Source organism: Oryx dammah, unplaced genomic scaffold, assembly GCF_014754425.2.
Source record: "Oryx dammah isolate SB20612 unplaced genomic scaffold, SCBI_Odam_1.1 HiC_scaffold_28, whole genome shotgun sequence".
In the NCBI taxonomy this organism is placed as follows: domain Eukaryota; kingdom Metazoa; phylum Chordata; class Mammalia; order Artiodactyla; family Bovidae; genus Oryx; species Oryx dammah.
Window position 1 is genome coordinate 52,826,525 of NW_024070212.1, and position 18,266 is coordinate 52,844,790.

General features: G+C 42.8%; 1 protein-coding gene across 1 annotated transcript in view; it reads left to right on the plus strand.

Annotated features, from left to right (window-relative positions):
• LOC120856542 (guanylate-binding protein 7-like) overlaps positions 1 to 18,266 on the plus strand; it is a 105,414-nt gene that overhangs the window by 62,109 nt on the left and 25,039 nt on the right. Inside the window, 2 exon segments of the mRNA XM_040231919.1 lie at positions 14,345 to 14,540; positions 17,476 to 17,531. Of these exon segments, the coding sequence (XP_040087853.1) occupies positions 14,345 to 14,540; positions 17,476 to 17,531 (252 nt within the window).

The window sequence follows — 18,266 nt, forward strand, 5'->3', positions numbered from 1 at the left end:
CTTCACTTCACCTCAAGTCTTCAACACTGTTACTGATTTTGTGTGTTGGTTCTATTCATTAATTGAAGTGGGATAAATGTGTCCTTAAAATTGTGACTTTCCCTATTCTTTCAGTTTTGCCATTTCTCAATTTATTGAAAGCCGTATTATAAAGTGAAAGTCATTCAGTCGTGTCCGACTCTTTGTGACCCCATGGACTGTATAGTCCATGGAATTCTCCAGGCCAGAATCCTGGAGTGGGTAGCCTTTCCCTTCTCCAGGGGATCTTCCCAACCCAGGGATCAAACCCATGTCTCCCACATTGCAGGTGGATTCTTTACCAGCTGAGCCACAAGGTACATACAAAGAAAACAATATTATGTCTTCTATAAAGCTAAAATTTTCTTCAGTTTTCTGCATGCTTATAGACAGGCATTTTTGCTCTTAAAATATGTTTTTATATGCTGCTATATGTATTACTCACACACACGATAATCTGTTTTTATATAACACTTGTAGATACTTTGGAAATAGTATATATCATGTTCCAGAGCCAAACATATCTAAGTGGCCTTACAGTCTTCGTCTAGAAACACAAATATTTATACCCTCACTGACAATACCAAAAAGTTGATGAAAACAAGGGAGGTGATCAAGAGAGACAGAACAAGACCAAGAGCAAGAGAGAGAAAAAAAAATTCTTGGATCCAGGTAACTGAGAAATGATTAACTTTATCAGTTTTAGGTCATATGCCTAACCTCCCCCTAAATCAATCTTGGTGGCTCAGGAATTACAGGGCCACAGTAATTTTCCCCTTGGATTCAAGTCTTGAATCTACTCAGTGTACTCTCAGAATTCTTGAAAAATCTGTCCCTGATATTGTCACATGCACCTTTATAGTTACAACAGGCTCTGCAGCTCCAAATACGGTATCATTTTATTTTACAAAATAAGCATATGGCAATCGGACTAAGGACTTTTATACTGTTCTAGCTGATTTTGCAACTAGAGAAGTCTGCATAGGGAATATGTGCCAAAGCACTTGCTCCTGGGGAGTCTTGGCCATAGAGCTTTGAGACCACATTCTGCCTGTCCTTCCTTTCTCCTCATTGCCATCTGAAATACAGATGGGATAGCCAACCCCTGATTCACAGGGTTAAAAACCTATAACAGAAACTGGTGACTAAGTGAAATTCTTGAGCTCCTTTTACAGAACAGCAGATAAGGGAACAGGTTGTTTGCAAGCTCCTATTGCAACACAACAAAACTGGCTGATACCAGGTCAAACCAATACAGCTCATCAGAATCTGTGCAGAAGAGACCTGCTTGTCCCATAGGCGACCCGCTGTCATCACAGCCCATAACTCACCAACCTGTTTCACACCAAATCCTCTGTATTTGCACGTGTCTCATGAAGAAGCATGTAACTAAGATAAATTTGCACAGAACACCAATTATCTCACTTTTTCTTACCATCAATCACCTTTCTCTAAGACCTAAGCCCATTCTGCTTCTTGCTCCTGTTAATATTCTAAGCACCTGTCTTCCTGAGATGCAGACCTGAGACTTGTTCTCTTGCCTCCTTACTGGGTTGCCTCTGCTGCAAACCTTGGTGTCTCAGTGTTTTGGCTTGTCTCTCCTTGGGCAAAAGAACCTGGTTCCCTAACAGCAGCAGTCAAACTTTTAACTTGTAGGTTAGTACAACACCTTAGGATACAGAAAAGAATGGAAGAAATCTGAATCAACCCCCAAACCACAAAGGTGGATCCACCTTAGTAAAAGAACAGAAAAAAAGAAAAAAGTGAGTATTTCGGGGCTATAAAATCAAGGATTAAATACACAGGTTCCTCTGTCCATGGAATTCTCCAGGCAAGAACACTGGAGTGGGTTGCCATTTCCTTTTCGAGTGAAGAAAGAAATCACAGAGTTAAAAAGAAAATAGCTTTTTTAAAAGGAAAGGGAAAAACAAACAAATTAAAGACTTTTCAACTGAAGAAAAATTAATAATCAAACCCCTTCTTTCGCAAAAACACCCTTGAGAGACAGGCTGTTGAACTCTCATCCAACCATTATTTGGGTCCCATTCACTGTGGGGTCAGGAATGCCTGAGTCACATGTGGAGGAGGGATGAAGTTGGGTTTCCCAGCCAGGCAGGGAGGAACCCTTGTCTCCCTGGCTTTCCTGGAAGGCATCTAGGTTACTGCCTCCAGGAAAGGAAAAAAACATAATACAAGTCCTTCTGTCCTTTCAATTTCGATTCTCATAAACCTCACCCATACCAGATGATTTTTAATAACTGACTGGCTTTTCAGCTTCTGAATATAAGAGCAGTTTCCAGAAGAGCCAGAGGCAAGAGGAGCCCTAGGGGTGAATATAAGAGCAGTTTCCAGAAGAGCCAGAGGCAAGAGGAGCCCTAGGGGCGATTCAGAGCAGCTGACTTGACTCCCGGCTGCAGCGTCTGCTCCATTTAAGTTTGCTCCTAAGCTTGACCTTCCCAGCACTCTTCTGTTAAATAAGGACAAGAAAAGCCCCCAGTGCAGGCCCTATCCCGGGGGAGGGGAGGCCAGGATGGCCCCGTGGGGTCAGAACATAGCTCAAGCAGCTCAGAGTTGGTTGGCTTTGAGGTATGTCACCCTGATGCTCTGCTCCTCCTGGAGCATGTAGTAGTTGCTGTTGTTCAGCTGCTAAGGTGGTGTCCAACTCTTTGTGACCCCATGGGCTGCAGCACGCCAGCCTCCACTACCTCCTGGAATTTGCTCAAACTCATGTCCATTGAGTCCATGATGCCATCCAACCATTTCATCCTCTGTCACCCCTTCTGCGTCTGCCCTCAATCTTTCCCAGCATCAGAGTCTTTTCCAATATGTTGGCTTTGGAGCTCCAAATATATTGGAGCTTTAGCTTCAGCAACGAATATTCAGAATTGAATTCCTTTAGGACTGACTGGTTTGATCTCCTTGTTGTCCAAGGGAACCCCCTAAGCAGGACTGGAGCAAAAAGTCCGCATGGGATAAGGAGGGGAGTATGCTTCATCTTCTGAGAAAAAGGGGCTGACGTCCTTAGGACTGAGGGTCCAAATTCCCAGCCCCCTCACAGAAGCCCTGGGTGCAGTCTCCTCCTCCAGCCCCTCCATCATGACTGCACCCCACTGGGCACTGGTGGTCGTCCACAGACAATTTAAATCCTAACAGATTAACAGTGGATTTTTTTTCTTAACATTCAATATTCTGAATAATAGAAAACTGTATTATTGAAATAATTTAGTCTCATTCTTAATAAAAAAATACTTACTGTAAGCCTATTCGTGTTTATTTATCATGCATTTTTTTTAACACGTGGCCCATGCAAATACTGCCTCTTATAACTTCTGATGCTTGCTGAAAATACAGAGTGTGGGGTACTTTTAACTATCACTTCAGATAGCTCTACTGAATAGTTACCATTGGAAACTGTTCATCATCTTCCGCCATCTAGTAAGGCTATTTCATTCTAGTTTTTCGTTTTGAAGGTTCTTGGTTTGGAAACCTCAGAATATTTTTAATTTAAAAAAATACACGGTAAACTTATGAACTCCTACCAAAGCTTCATCAATATTCTGACTCAGAAGTGAATGCTACTATTTCTGTTGCTTAAAACTGTCTGCGATCCAAAAGTCTACAAGCAATAAATGCTGGAGAGGATGTGGAGAAAAGGGAACCCTCTTACACTGTTGGTGGGAATGCAAACTAGTACAGCCACTATGGAAAACAGTGTGGAGATTCCTTTAAAAATTTCAAATAGAACTGCCTTATGACCCAGCAATCCCACTGCTGGGCATACACACCGAGGAAACCAGAATTGAAAGAGACACATGTACCCCAATGTTCATCGCAGCACTGTTTATAATAGCCAGGACATGCAAACAACCTAGATGTCCATCAGCAGATGAATGGATAAGAAAGCTGTGGTACATATACAGAATGGAGTATTACTCAGCCATTAAAAAGAATACATTTGAATCAGTTCTAATGAGATGGATGAAACTGGAGCCGATTATACAGAGTGAAGTAAGCCAGAAACAAAAACACCAATACAGTATATTGACACATATATATGGAATTTAGAAAGATGGTAGTGATGACCCTGTATGCGAGACAGCAAAAGAGACACAGAGGTATAGAACTGACTTTTGGACTCTGAGGGAGATGGAGAGGGTGGGATGATTTGGGAGAATGGCATTGAAACATGTATACTATCATGTAAGAAATGAAGTGCCAGTCTATGTTCGATACAGGATAAAGGATCCTTGAGGCTGGTGCATGGGGATGATCCAGAGTGATGATATGAGGTGGGAGGTGGGAGGGGGATTCAGGATTGGGAGCTTGTATACACCCGTGGTGGATTCATGTCAATGTATGGCAAAACAAATACAGTATTGTAAAGTAAAATAAAGTAAAAAGAAAAAAAGAAAGAAAGAAGGAAAGAAAAGAGACCATAGCAAAAATCAACAAAGCCAAAGGCTGGTTCTTTGAGAAGATAAATACAATTGACAAACCATTAGCCAGACTCATTAAGAAACAAAGGGAGAAGAACCAAGTCAACAAAATTAGAAATGAAAATGGAGAGATCACAACAGGCAAAACAGAAATATGAAGGATCATAAGAGACTACTATCAGCAACTATATGCCAATAAAATGGACAACTTGGAAGAAATGGACAAATTCTTAGAAAAGTACAACTTTCCAAAACTGAACCAGGAAGAAATAGAAAATCTTAACAGACCCATCACAAGCATGGAAATTGAAATGTAATCCGAAATCTTCCAGCAAGCCAAAGCCCAGGACTACATGGCTTCACAGCTGAATTCTACCAAAAATTTAGAGAAGAGCTAAACAAAAACTGCTCACAGAAGTGGATGATAAAAAAATGTAAAACATTTTTCAAAGTCATTCAAAATTTTGCAATAGTTGAAATTATACCTAAATATATGTTTATATTAAAAAAAAACTGTTCACCTTAAAAATAGTGATTTTTTCAAGTAAAAATGGGTTTACTCAGAAATAGCAGGGTAATTGTCATTTGGGACAAGCAAGCTGTAGCAAAAGACATGGGGCAAATTCAACAAAGAAAAAGAGGAAGTTTCTCTGTCTTATTTTATAGAAAAAAGTAGTAAGTTGGGAAGGATTGTTTTAAAACAAAGTGCATTGGAGAAAAGTGAGAGTTCAAGGTAATGACCCTTTTTCCTTGGCTGGGTTGCTGGGGTACTCCTGGGTTCTTCTAGGAGATGTGAAGTATACTTTTTCCTGTTGGGGACACTCACTGGAGAATCTTCTGTTGAAGATTTTTTTCCTTGGGGTTTGTGATTGTCAATTCTCATAACTGATCTCCAGTGGTACTGTGTGAGAGCTCTTCTTTCTGGCCTGCTGATTTCATTTGAGTGAAGTTTCCTTTTATTAATTTTCACCTAACACAGCAGTAAAAGGTCATTTTACTGCTCTATCTCTGATCCCAATCCACTGTAGAAAAAAAAAAAGAGAGCAAGAGAGAGCTAGAGAAGGAGAAGTTTTAGAGAGGAATTCCTTTGAGCAAATGCATGTTTTTTCCTGACTGAAAGATTTTAGATATCTTATATTTCTTGGCAAATTGCAACTTACGGAATGCACCAACACATTATAACATATTGTCCAACTTATTTACTGTTGAAGCCATACATTAATGCAGGAAAAGTTTTTAAAACTTTCTGAGAACTTATATCTTACCATTTGTATAGTAATGAATCAGGCAGGAATTACTGTTTTTCCTATAACACTGGTAAGAAAATGGAGACTTTGCACGTAAGTTCCTTTTTCAAGGTTTCAGCAGACAATAAGTGACTTGAACCCTCAGGTTGGAACCCTGGCAGCCCAACTCCAGAACCCGTACTTGGACACCTCGGGGCCGCTTTCAGCTCCTCCAGCCTAACTCTTCCCCCGTTGCTGTGCTCCTGCTCAGTTGTTACTGCTTGGGCCTCCCAGCCTGCTCATCTTCCTCTTGAGCTGTGTCCTCCCACCGCTGCAACCAGGGAAGGAAGTGTCACTTTCTCAGGCAAAGCCAACTCTCCCCTTTCATTCAGAAATTACCCTCCCAGTCTTCAGAGACACACAATTGTAAAATTATATAGGATTGACTATGTGCTTGTATAACTTTAAGAGTATGGTAAGCATTATGAGATATGTAATCCTCCTAATGATCCCAATACCCTACATGGAATACAGCCTTGTCATGGTGAAGGGACATTCAGTTCAGTTCAGTCGCTCAGTCATGTCCGACTCTTTGTGAGCCCATGAAATGCAGCATGCCAGGCTTACTTGACCATCACTAACTCCCGGGTTTCACTCAGACTCACGTCCATCGAGTCCGTGATGCGATCCAGCCATCTCATCCTTTTCCTCCTTTCCTCCTTGTCCCCTTTTCCTCCTGCCCCAAATCCCTCCCAGCATCAGTCTTTTCCAATGAGTCAACTCTTCACATGAGATGGCCAAAGTACTAGAGTTTCAACTTCAGCATCATTCCTTCCAAAGAAATCCCAGGACTGATCTCCTTTAGAATGGACTGGTTGGATCTCCTTGCAGTCCATGGGATTCTCATGAGTCCCAAACTCACGTCCATTGAGTCAGTGATGCCAGCCACCATCTCATTCTCTGTCATCCCCTTCTCTTCCTGCCCTCAATCTTTCCCAGCAGCAGGATCTTTTCAAATGAGTCAGCTCTTCACACTGAAAAGTTGTTGTTGAATCATGATGCCAGGATTCTTGGCTCCTGGAGGAGAAGAATTCAATCTGGGGCCAGAGACGAGGCTTGATCACGCAGAGCTTTTGTGTAATAAAGTTTTATTGAAGTATAAAGGAGATAGGGAAAGCTTCTGACATAGGCATCAGATAATTCTGAACAGTCACCTTTGGAAACTTGGTCATCTTCTGCCTTCTATTAGCACTGTTCTTTCCTATTTGTTTAGTTTCTTTTTTATGGCTTTTTGTTGTTTTATATTTATTTATTTATGAGGCCATGCCATGCAGCACGTGGGGATCTTAGTTCCTGGACCAGGGAACCCCTGTCTCTTGCATTGGGAACAGGGAGTCTTAACCACGGGACTGCTGGGAAAGTCCCTCCAAGTGCTTACTTTTGAAGTTAAAAGCTTCTTGGTTTTGGTCCCTCAGTATACTTTGAGTTAAAATACCAAATCTTTGAAGACTCATTGACTTACACAAAGCTTTATCAATATTTGGTCTAAGATATAAACTCCACAATTTCTCTTGCTTAGAGCTATTCACCTTAAAAATAAAAGTTATTCACGCTGTGGGGAGGAAGGGACGCTGTAAACAAGTAACACTAGCCTGTGCTCCCAGTGTCTCAGCCACTCTGGGCCGGCCCCGGCTCCAGACGCGAGCGCCCACCCTGCCCACACAGCTCAGTCTCTAGGTTGCTCTGCCAGGAGCCGTCAGAGGCCAGACCTGGGCTGCATGCACCTCCCAGGTCTAAGCCACTCGGGTTCAGGCACTCGGGTAGCCCTCAGAGGTGCAGACTCAGTTGGGCCTGCATTTTGTGCCCTTCCCAGGTCCAAGCAGCTCATGTGATGAGGTGTTTGGTGAGCACGGTCGCTGCGACTTATCACCTCCCCCATCCCAGCGCTCGGTTTTCTGGGTGTACAACTGGCGTACCTTCTCAGGCCGATGTTGACTGTCCAGAACTCCAAGAAGTCTTAGTTAGCAAAGAAGCCTGCTTGCATTTTGGTCTACCAAATAGATAATGTCTCTCTGGCGCTGTGATTGCTGCCTTCTGGCTCTGGCTGCCTGTCACTAGAGGGGGATGGTCTCCAGCCGGTTAGTTCTGTTCAGTCCTTTGTTCTGTGTGCAGGCCTGGCGGTGTCTTCAGTACAGTTCAGTTCAGTCGCTCAGTCGTGTCCGACTCTTTGCAAACCCGTGAATTGCAGCATGCCAGGCCTCCCTGTCCATCACCAACTCCTGGAGTTCACTCAGACTCGCGTCCATCAAGTCAGTGATGCCATGCAGCCATCTCATCCTCTGTTGTCCCCTTCTCCTCCTGCCCTCAATCCCTCCCAGCATCAAAGTCTTTTCCAATGAGTCAACTCTTCGCATGAGGTGGCCAAAGTACTGGAGTTTCAGCTTTAGCATCATTCCTTCCAAAGGAATCCCAGGGCTGATCTCCTTCAGAATGGACTGCTTGGATCTCCTTGCAGTCCAAGGGACTCTCAAGAGTCTTCTCCAACAGCACAGTTCAAAAGCATCAATTCTTTGGCACTCAGCTTTCTTGACAGTCCAACTCTCACATCCATACCTGACCACTGGACAAACCATAGCCTTGACTAGACGGACCTTTGTTGGCAAAGTAAAGTCTCTGCTTTTCAATATGCTATTTAGGTTAGTCATAACTTTCCTTCCAAGGAGTAAGCATCTTTTAACTTCATGGCTGCAGTCACCATCTGCAGTGATTTTGGAGCCCCAGAAAATAAAGTCTGACACTGTTTCCCACTGTTCCCCCATCTATTTGCCATGAAGTGATGGGACCAGATGCCATGATCTTCGTTTTCTGAATGTTGAGCTTTAAGCCAACTTTTTCACTCTCCTCTTTCACTTTCATCAAGAGGCTTTTTAGTTCCTCTTCACTTTCTGCCATAAGGGGGGTGTCATCTGCATATCTGAGGTTATTGATATTTCTCCCGGCAATCTTGATTCTAGCTTGTGTTTCTTCCAGCCCAGTGTTTCTCATGATTTACATGAGAAACACTGCATATAAGTTAAATAAGCAAGGTGACAATATACAGCCTTGACGGACTCCTTTTCCTATTTGGAACCAGTCTGTTGTTCAATGTCCAGGTCTAACTGTTGCTTCCTGACTGCATATAGGTTTCTCAAGAGGCAGGTCTGGTGGTCTGTTATTCCCATCTCCTACCGAATTCACCACAGTTTATTGTGATCCACACAGTCAAAGGCTTTGGCATAGTCAATAAAGCAGAAATAGATGTTTTTCTAGAACTCTCTTGCTTTTTCCATGATCCAGCAGATGTTGGCAATTTGATCTCTGGTTCCTTTGCCTTTTCTAAAAACAGCTTGAACATCAGGAAGTTCACAGTTCATATATTGCTGAAGCCTAGCTTGGAGAATATTAAGCATTACTTTACTAGCATGTGAGATGAGGGCAATTGTGCTGTAGTTTTAGCATTCTTTGGCATTTCCTTTCTTTGGGATTGGAATGAAAACTGACCTTTTCCAGTCCTGTGGCCACTGCTGAGTTTTCCCAATTTGCTGGCATATTGAGTGCAGCACTTTCACAGCATCATCTTTCAGGATTTGAAACAGCTCAACTGGAATTCCATCACTTCCACTAGCTTTGTACGTAGTGATGCTTTCTAAGGCCCACTTGACTTTACGTTCCAGGATGTCTGGCTCTAGATGAGTGATCACACCATTGTGATTATCCAGGTCATGAAGATCTTTTTTGTACAGTTCTTCTGTGTATTCTTGCCACTTCTTAATATGTTCTGCTTCTGTTAGGTCCATACCATTTCTGTCCTTTATCGATCCCATCTTTGCATGAAATTTTCCCTTTTATCTCTAATTTCTTGAAGAGATCTCTAGTCTTTCCCAATCTGTTGTTTTCCTCTATTTCTTTGCATTGATCGCTGAAGAAGGCTTTCTTATCTCTTCTTGCTATTCTTTGCAACTCTGCATTCAGATGCTTATATCTTTCCTTTTCTCCTTTGCTTTTCGCTTCTCTTCTTTTCACAGCTATTTGTAAGGCCTCCCCAGACAGCCATTTTGCTTTTTTGCATTTCTTTTCCATGGGGATGATCTTGATCCCTGTCTTATGTACAATGTCACGAACCTCATTCCATAGTTCATCAGGCACTCCAACTGGTGCACTAAGCGCAGGCGGTTGCGACCGGCACACTAAGCATACGTGGCTGCGACTGGTGCATTAAGCGTGGCCGAGAGGAGCTACCCCACATCCGAGGTCAGGCACAGAAGCCAGGAGGACTCCATGCCTGAAGGGCAGAGGCCAAGAGGAGTTACCCCACGTCCGAGGTCAGGGGCAGCAGCCGGGAGGAGCAACCCCACGTCCAAGGAGCGGTGGCTGCGTGGGTGCAGAAGGGCCTAGAGGAGCTATCCCACGTTGAAGGTAGAAAGGACAGCAGTGAGGAGATACCCCCCATCCAAGGTAAGGAACAGCGGCTCCACTTTTCTGGAGCAGCCGTGAAGAGATACCCCACGCCCAGGGTAAGAGAAACCCAAGTAAGATGGTAGGTGTTGCAAGAGGGCATCAGAGGGCAGACACACTGAAACCATACTCACAGAAAACTAGTCAATCTAATCACACTAAGACCACAACCTTGTCTAACTCAATGAAACTAAGCCATGCCCACGGGGCAACCCAAGATGGGCGGGTCATGGTGGAGAGGTCTGACACAATGTGGTCCAATGGAGAAGGGAATGGCAAGCCACTTCAGTATTCTTGCCTTGAGAACCCCATGAACAGTATGAAAAGGCAAAATGATAGGATACTGAAAGAGGAACTTCCCAGGTCAGTAGGTGGCCAATATGCTATTGGAGGTCAGTGGAGAAATATCTCCGGAAAGAATGAAGGGATGGAGCCAAAGCAAAAACAATACCCAGTTGTGGATGTGACTGATGATAGAAGCAAGATCTGATGCTGTAAAGAGCAGTATTGCATAGGAACCTGGAATGTCAGGTCCATGAATCAAGGCAAATTGGAAGTGGTCAAACAAGAGATGGCAAGGGTGAACATTGACATTCTAGGAATCAGTGAACTAAAATGGACTGGAAACGGTGAATTTAACTCAGATGACCATTACATCTACTACTGCAGGCAGGAATCCCTCAGAAGAAATGGAGTAGCCATCATGGTCAACAAAAGAGTCCGAAATGCAGTACTTGGATGCATTCTCAAAAACGACAGAACGATCTCTGTTCGTTTCCAAGGCAAACTATTCAATATCATGGTAATCCAAGTCTATGCCCCAACCAGTAACGCTGAAGAAGCTAAAGTTGAAGGGTTTTATGAAGACCTACAAGATCTTTTAGAACTAACACCCAAAAAAGATATCCTTTTCATTATAGAGGACTGGAATGCAAAAGTAGGAAGTCACGAAACACCTGGAGTAACAGGCAAATTTGGCCTTGGAATACGGAATGAAGCAGGGCAAAGACTAATAGAGTCTTTCCAAGAAAATGCACTGGTCATACCAAACACCCTCTTCCAACAACACAAGAGAAGACTCTACACCTGGACATCATCAGATGGTCAACACTGAAATCAGATTGATAATATTCTTTGCAGCCAAAGATGGAGAAGCTCTATACAGTCAACAAAACAAGATCAGGAGCTGACTGTGCCTCAGATCGTGAACTTATTACCAAATACAGACTTAAATTGAAGAAAGTAGGGAAAACCACCAAACCATTCAAGTGGTGTCTTAGGTTAGGGCTTTTAGTGTGGTAGCTATCCCACAGTGTGGTTTGCTAGCCCAAGTTAATTCACTCAGATTGCGCTTGGGGCATTCAGGCCAGATCCTTACTCTAAGCAATGGAACTCGTGCCTCCCTGCCCAGCCTCCGCTTGCTAGTGGCGGATGCCGGCATCTGCGCTGCTCCTCCACTAGGGGAGTTACCGTTGGGCTCATAATCTGTGGGTTTAAATTATTTATTTATTTTTCCTCCCTGTTATGTTGCCCTCTGTGCTTCTAAGGCTTGCCACAGACTTGGCATTGAGAGTGTTTCCTGGTGTTTGGAAACTTTTCTCTTTTTAAGACTCCCTTCCTGGGACAGAGTTCCATCCCTACCTCTTTTGTCTCTTTTTTTGTCTTATATTTTTTCCTACCTTCTTTCGAAGACAATGGGCTGCTTTTCTGGGTGCCTGATGTCCTCTGCCAGCATTCAGAAGTAGTTTTGTGGAATTTACTCAGCATTTAAATGTTCTTTTCCCAGGGACGGAGGAGCTTGGAAGGCTGCAGTCCAGGGGATCGCTGAGGGTCAGACACGACTGAGCAACTTCACTTTCACTTTTCACTTTCATGCATTGGAGAAGGAAATGGCAACCCACTCCAGTATTCTTGCCTGGGGAATCCCAAGGATGGGTGAGCCTGGTGGGCTGCCGTCTATGGGGTCACACAGAGTCAGAAACGACTGAAGTGACTTAGCAGCAGCAGTAATTGTTTTTTGACGAATTTGTGGGGGAGAAAGTTGTCTCCCCATCCTATTCCTCTGCCATCTTAGGACCACCCTCCAATCTACTATAGGAAAAAAAAAAAAAGATACATGTAGAGAGGAAGTCTGCTGAAAAATTCATGGCTTTTTTTTTTTTTTTTAAGGTTTTAGATACCTTGATTATTTACAACTTACTGGAAGCACCAACAGATTATTACATTTTCTAACATGTTCACCATTAAAACTCTACATTAATGCAGGAAATCTTCTTAAAATTTTCTGAGAGCCTATATGTTATCAGCTGTACAGCAATGAATCAGGTAGGAATTATTCTTTTTCCTACAATATTGATAGAAAATGGAGGCTTCCAGAGTTAAGTTCCTTTTACAAGGTCTCAACAGCAAACAAGTCACATGAACCCTCTGATTTGAACCCTGTCAGCCCAACTCCAGAACTTGAACTTGGCCAGGCAGCTCTGAGCTCCTCCAGCGCTACTCTCCCCCATCACCATTCTCCCTCTCAGCTGTTCCCACTGGATCTCCCAGCCTGCTCATCTTCCTCTTGGACTGTGTCCCCCCACTTGTTTGCAACCAGGGATGGAAGTGTCACTGTTTCAGGCCAGAGCCAATCCTCCACTTTCATTCAGAAATTATCTTCCCCTTCTTCAAAGGACTCAATTGTAAAGCATAGTTATGTAAGATTTACTGTGAACCAGCATAATGTTAAGAATATTGTAAGTATTATGAGGTATTTAATTCTCCTAATGACACTAACAACAGACTGATTTTTACCTTTAGCGTCACCAGTTTATAGCAGAGAAACGAGGCACAGAGAAATTAATCTTCCCAGTCATCACATGGTTAATAAAGTATGGGAACATGTACATACTGCTTAACATGGTCGGTGAGGGGAAAAAAATGAGCTGTCAAAGCCCTCTGAGTGCTGTTTGTCTCTTGAGATCATGAAGCACCTGATCATTGTGACAAAATCATTTTAAGTAGAGCCTGGCCCAAATGTGAGACTCTGACATACCTAGGCAGACCTCAAACACCCTGCTTGCTTGCATCTCTTCCCTATCAGCTTAAGTAATAAAAAAGTCTTATAATTTCAGCTAATAAATTAATTCTTACATGCACAACGTTGAGTAGACACATTAAAGTTCTATCCTTTTGTGTTTCAGAGAGAGCTACATTCTTTATCTCAATTTTTTTCCCACTCGCTCTTCCAGCTTGTTCCAGATCCCACTGATTCCCTGCATCCATCTGTCTTCATCAAATCATTGATTACATTCATTTTCCTTACTTGGCACGGTCTTCCATGGCTACTGACTACATAAATTCAACCCCCAGTGCTCTATAGGCCATTCCTTAATCATTTCCTTCTGATCGCTTCCCATCCCCTAGTATACATATATGTGTTTTGTTTGGAGTCGTGGTGGGGGTGGTTTCCCTGGTAACTCAGTGGTAAAGAATCTGCCTGCCAAGCAGGAAACATGGGTTTGATCCCTGGGTCAGGAAGTTTCCCCTGGAGACCGAAAAGGCAACCCACTCCAGTATTCTAGCCTGGGAATCCCGTAGACGGAAAAGCCTGGCAGGTGACTGTACATGGGGTTGGACAAGACTTAGCGACAAAACAACAACAACAGCAATTTTGTTTTTACTTTATTATCTGTCTCCTCTAGAATAGAGCTCCATGGCGCTGGGATTTGTCTCCATTTTGTTGACTGTTTGCTTCTGAGCCCCTAGAACTGTGTCCAGCACATGGTAGTTTCTCAATAAATATTTGTGTAGTTACTGAGTGACCAAATCATTCGGAATTCCAGAAATGGTGTCTGGTCACTCCTCCTCCCCTTCATGTCCCATCTGCCTCTAATGCACCCTAAAGGCTTGTGTTCTCAAGGCTCCATCATCAGTGCTTGGTGTTCTCATTCTATTCACTGCATGCCTCCCATGGACAGGTTGCTTTAGGGTTCATTAAGGATCCATGAGGAAATGTATATAACTCACCTGTACAGGCCTTAGCACACTAGGCTAAATACTTACCTTTTAGAAACATACAAAGAATAGAGAATTGATGTACAGGTTCCACAAGCAGAAGCCTGATGTGCACCATGAGAGATGACTTGCGGATCTTGTGTTTTACTGAATTGTTCCTCTGGGTTACAGTTTCCAGTGGCATCTGGGTCCCTCATAATGGACCCCATCTGTCTGGTGGAAAACTGGAACAATCAGCTGCTAGTAAATCCCAGAGCACTGAAGATTCTCGAGCAGATATCTCAGCCTGTGGTGGTGGTGGCCATTGCAGGGCTCTATCGGACAGGGAAGTCCTACCTGATGAACCGCCTGGCAGGACAGAACCATGGTGAGTGTTGTTCAAGACCTTTTACTTGGAAGCAGTGATAACACAGTCTGCTGATCCTCCTCCTTTAGGGTCATGTTAATGAAGAGCCTAACTCCCTACTGAAGAAAACTTTTAATTCTCACCACCAAATTTATAACTTCAAACCCATCCTTCCACAATGTTAACTCTTTTATCCAGTAATCGAGAATTCCCAACCTCATCGAAAAATCTACCTCATTTGTCCTAATCCTATCCACTGCCATCTGCTCAGGAGTTCATCTTCATCATTCCCTTCCCTTCTCCTCACCCGTTTGCCCTAAACCACAGGGTCATTTCAGGTAGCACACAAATGTTGTTCAACATGTTCTATTTTAAAAAAGGATAGAAGGAAGTACAGACAGGTGAATCTCTGTAAAACCCATATCTCAATGGGGCTACCACCCACCTTTTTTTACTTCATTTAATTTGCTTATTTCCAAACTTTGGTAAATTATACTTTCATTTTTCCTTTTTCCTACTATCAACAATAACACATACAGAAGGGTGCAAAAAATATATGTATATAAATACTGTAAATTTGATTAACATAATGTAATCATGTGTCTAATCACTATTCAGATGAAGAAATAATACTTCAACACCCAAAATCCCGAGTTATGCCCTCTCACACCTTCATTAGACTTCACCCATATTCTGATTTTCATGGGGTATTCTTTCACTCTTCCTTTTAAAAAATTGCTTCATATTATGTTTCTGCATTTGTAAAACATGAAGTGAAAGTGAAAGTCACTCAGTTGTGTCCACCTCTTTGTGACTGCCTATCTCCAGGGGACCTTCCCAACCCAGGGATCAAACCCATGTCTCTCACATTGCAGGTGGATTCTTTACCAGCTGAACTACACCCAGGTTGTAAAACATAGCTGGAACTTAATACAAGGGGAGCTAAATTGTGCCATTAATTGGGGTCTTGCTTTTTTTGCTCAACAAGAAGTTTATAAGATTCATCTAGTTTGTCATACTTGACTGTAATTTATTTTGTTCACTACTTTATAGTATGCTATTGACAAAGGATAGAAGAATTCACCCATTGATGATGAACACCATTATTATCCGTAGTTTACCTTTTATGGATGATGCTGTCATGAATATTCATGTATCTATCCTGATGCACATGTACACTAGCTAACCCTGTGTGATATACTCAGAAGTGTAACTGCTGGGTCATAGAGTCCACATATTTTCAGGCATTCAAGACAATATCAAACAGTTTTTGAAGTTTTATGTGCAATTTATGTGCTTATTAGCAGTAACTGGAATTCTCCACATCATTAAAAAAATCTGGTAAAAGACTTATTTTAACTTTGGCTGATCCGGTGTCTATACAGTTGCATGATATTTGCCTCACTACAAATAAGCATCTGTAACTTTGAACATATTAATTTACTCTTTACATTTCCAATTTTATGAAATCTTTCTTTTTCTACCGAGTTGCTTTCTTGGTTCTTATTGATCTTAGGGCCAGTCTGACAATGTCTTGGATATTGCTGTCTAAGAAAACTACAGACCATTTCTTTCCTAGTGCCTTCTTATGTGGCTCAGTGTCTCAGCATGACTAGGGAGTAGAACCTCAGCCAACTAAAATCTAAGAAACTTAGCTATTTCTCAATGTCTCTCTCAGACTCTGTCTCTTATCTCTCTTACTCTATTTTCTTCCTTTCTGCCTCTTTTTGCTTTGCAACCTCCCATTGGCCTCAAATGAAAATATTTTATATTTGCTTTTCTTTTAGAGAAACTCCTGACAACTAGTCAGGGGAGGACTGGTTTCTCTGTCAGGCTCTATTATGTAATATGTCATTTTTGAGTGATTAGAGATTTGAAAACTGTGAGAAAGGTTATCAGTCAAAGGGTTTGAATAATCAAGGTGTTTCAACAACATTCTTTTTATTCTATTTGAGATAACATCAGGTAATAAGGAGGTGAATGGCATCACGGACACAATGGACTTGGGCAAGCTCCAGGAGTTGGTGAGGGACAGGGAAGCCTGGCTTGCGGCAGTCCATGATGTTGTGATGAGTCAGACTTGACTGAGCAACTGAACAACAAATTCTGTTACTAAGGAAATCCCTCACTTAGTTATGTTTTAAAGAATGTGAATTGTGACTCTTCTACTCCAGTTGTATAATAAGGAGATAAAACCCAAACATCAAACAAAATTGGTGCCCAGTCAAGGTCCATGAGCAAAAGCAAGTCACTGCACTCTGCCCTCGTGGTGACTTCTTTGTCTGTCCTTTACCTCACATAACTGACAGCGATGACCCCCAGTTATACCTCGTCTTTTCTCCATGAGGGAAATGGGAGCTTATATTTCTGTATTAATTGACAAACAGTGAAAGCCATCACAATGTCAAAGAGTGCAGATCACCTCAGGGGTTCTATCCTCTCTGAAAAGAACACACAGGATATGATCATTGAATGGCCTGAGCCGTGCTGAACCATGCTCCACTAGGGATATCATCATATCCATTTCTAGTCTCATTGAAGGGACCATGGGCATCTGGTGGGCACGTAAAATCTTGGACTATAGATCAGATGCACTGCCTGCAGCTTTTAGGCGTATACCTCACATAATCTCCCTCTGGGCCTCCCTGGTGCAATGCAGCAACCATGTGAGACTCAAGTTAGATCCCTGGGTGGGGAAGATGCCCTGGAGCAAGAAATGCAGCCCACTCCAATATTCTTGCCTGGGAAATCCCATGGACAGAGGAGCCTGCTGGGCTACAGACCAAGCAGACACACAATCTCCTCAGTTGTTTTAAGACTCTAGAAAGAAGGGCAAACAATTCTCATGGGTCTTTTCTGATTCACTGCTGTAATATCAGCAACCTCCAGTCAATGAACAAAGAATTCATCATTCCTTGAAGAGGAGAACAGAAATGAGGAAAATACAGAGAGGAAGGGAAGGAAAAAGAAATCTATCAAGAGGTGCTATATCAGTCCAGGTCCTGGAAAGACATACAGAAGTCACTTAAGGGGTAAACCAAGATGTTTAATGAAGAAACAATCACAAAGGCACAAGCAGAGCAAAAGGAATCAATGAAGGATGCAGAAGCAGTCAGAGGGTGGCAGGAACAATGGCCATGTAGCCTTTATATCTTCTGTAGTGTGAAGAAGCAAGCAATGAATGGATTCCAGATGTGACAAAGACCAGAGCTAGTGGATGGAGCTAAACAAAAGGAGGTGTGGTCAAGGTAGAGGAACAGAGGCGCTGGGACAACGTGGCTCACGAGGGTGGAAGCCAGGGGAACAGGAGGCTTACTCCTGACCTCCTACTGGTACTAGTGGGACGCCATCAGAAAGTGGAGGATATGGGAGCTCTTCAATATCAGATAACTGGAAAGGTTAATACAGTTTACACTGACCTCTTCGTGTGACACAGTATGAGCCATTAATGTTAGAAGGTGGATAAGGGACAGTAAATGTTTCTTGGGAAGGTCCTGAGTATGTGTAGCACTTGTCCTTGCTAAAATGGAAACACCTGTCCCCAACCCAGGCACTCACATTCCAACCATTTTACCCAAAGCAACCCCTGAGTAGCCTGAACTCTCTGCTTTTGCTGTGTGTTGCTTAATCCTCTTTCTGTGCAGGTTTCTGTCTGGGCTCCACAGTGCAGTCTGAAACCAAGGGAATCTGGATGTGGGGCGTGCCCCACCCCTCCAAGGAGAACCACACTCTGGTCCTTCTGGACAC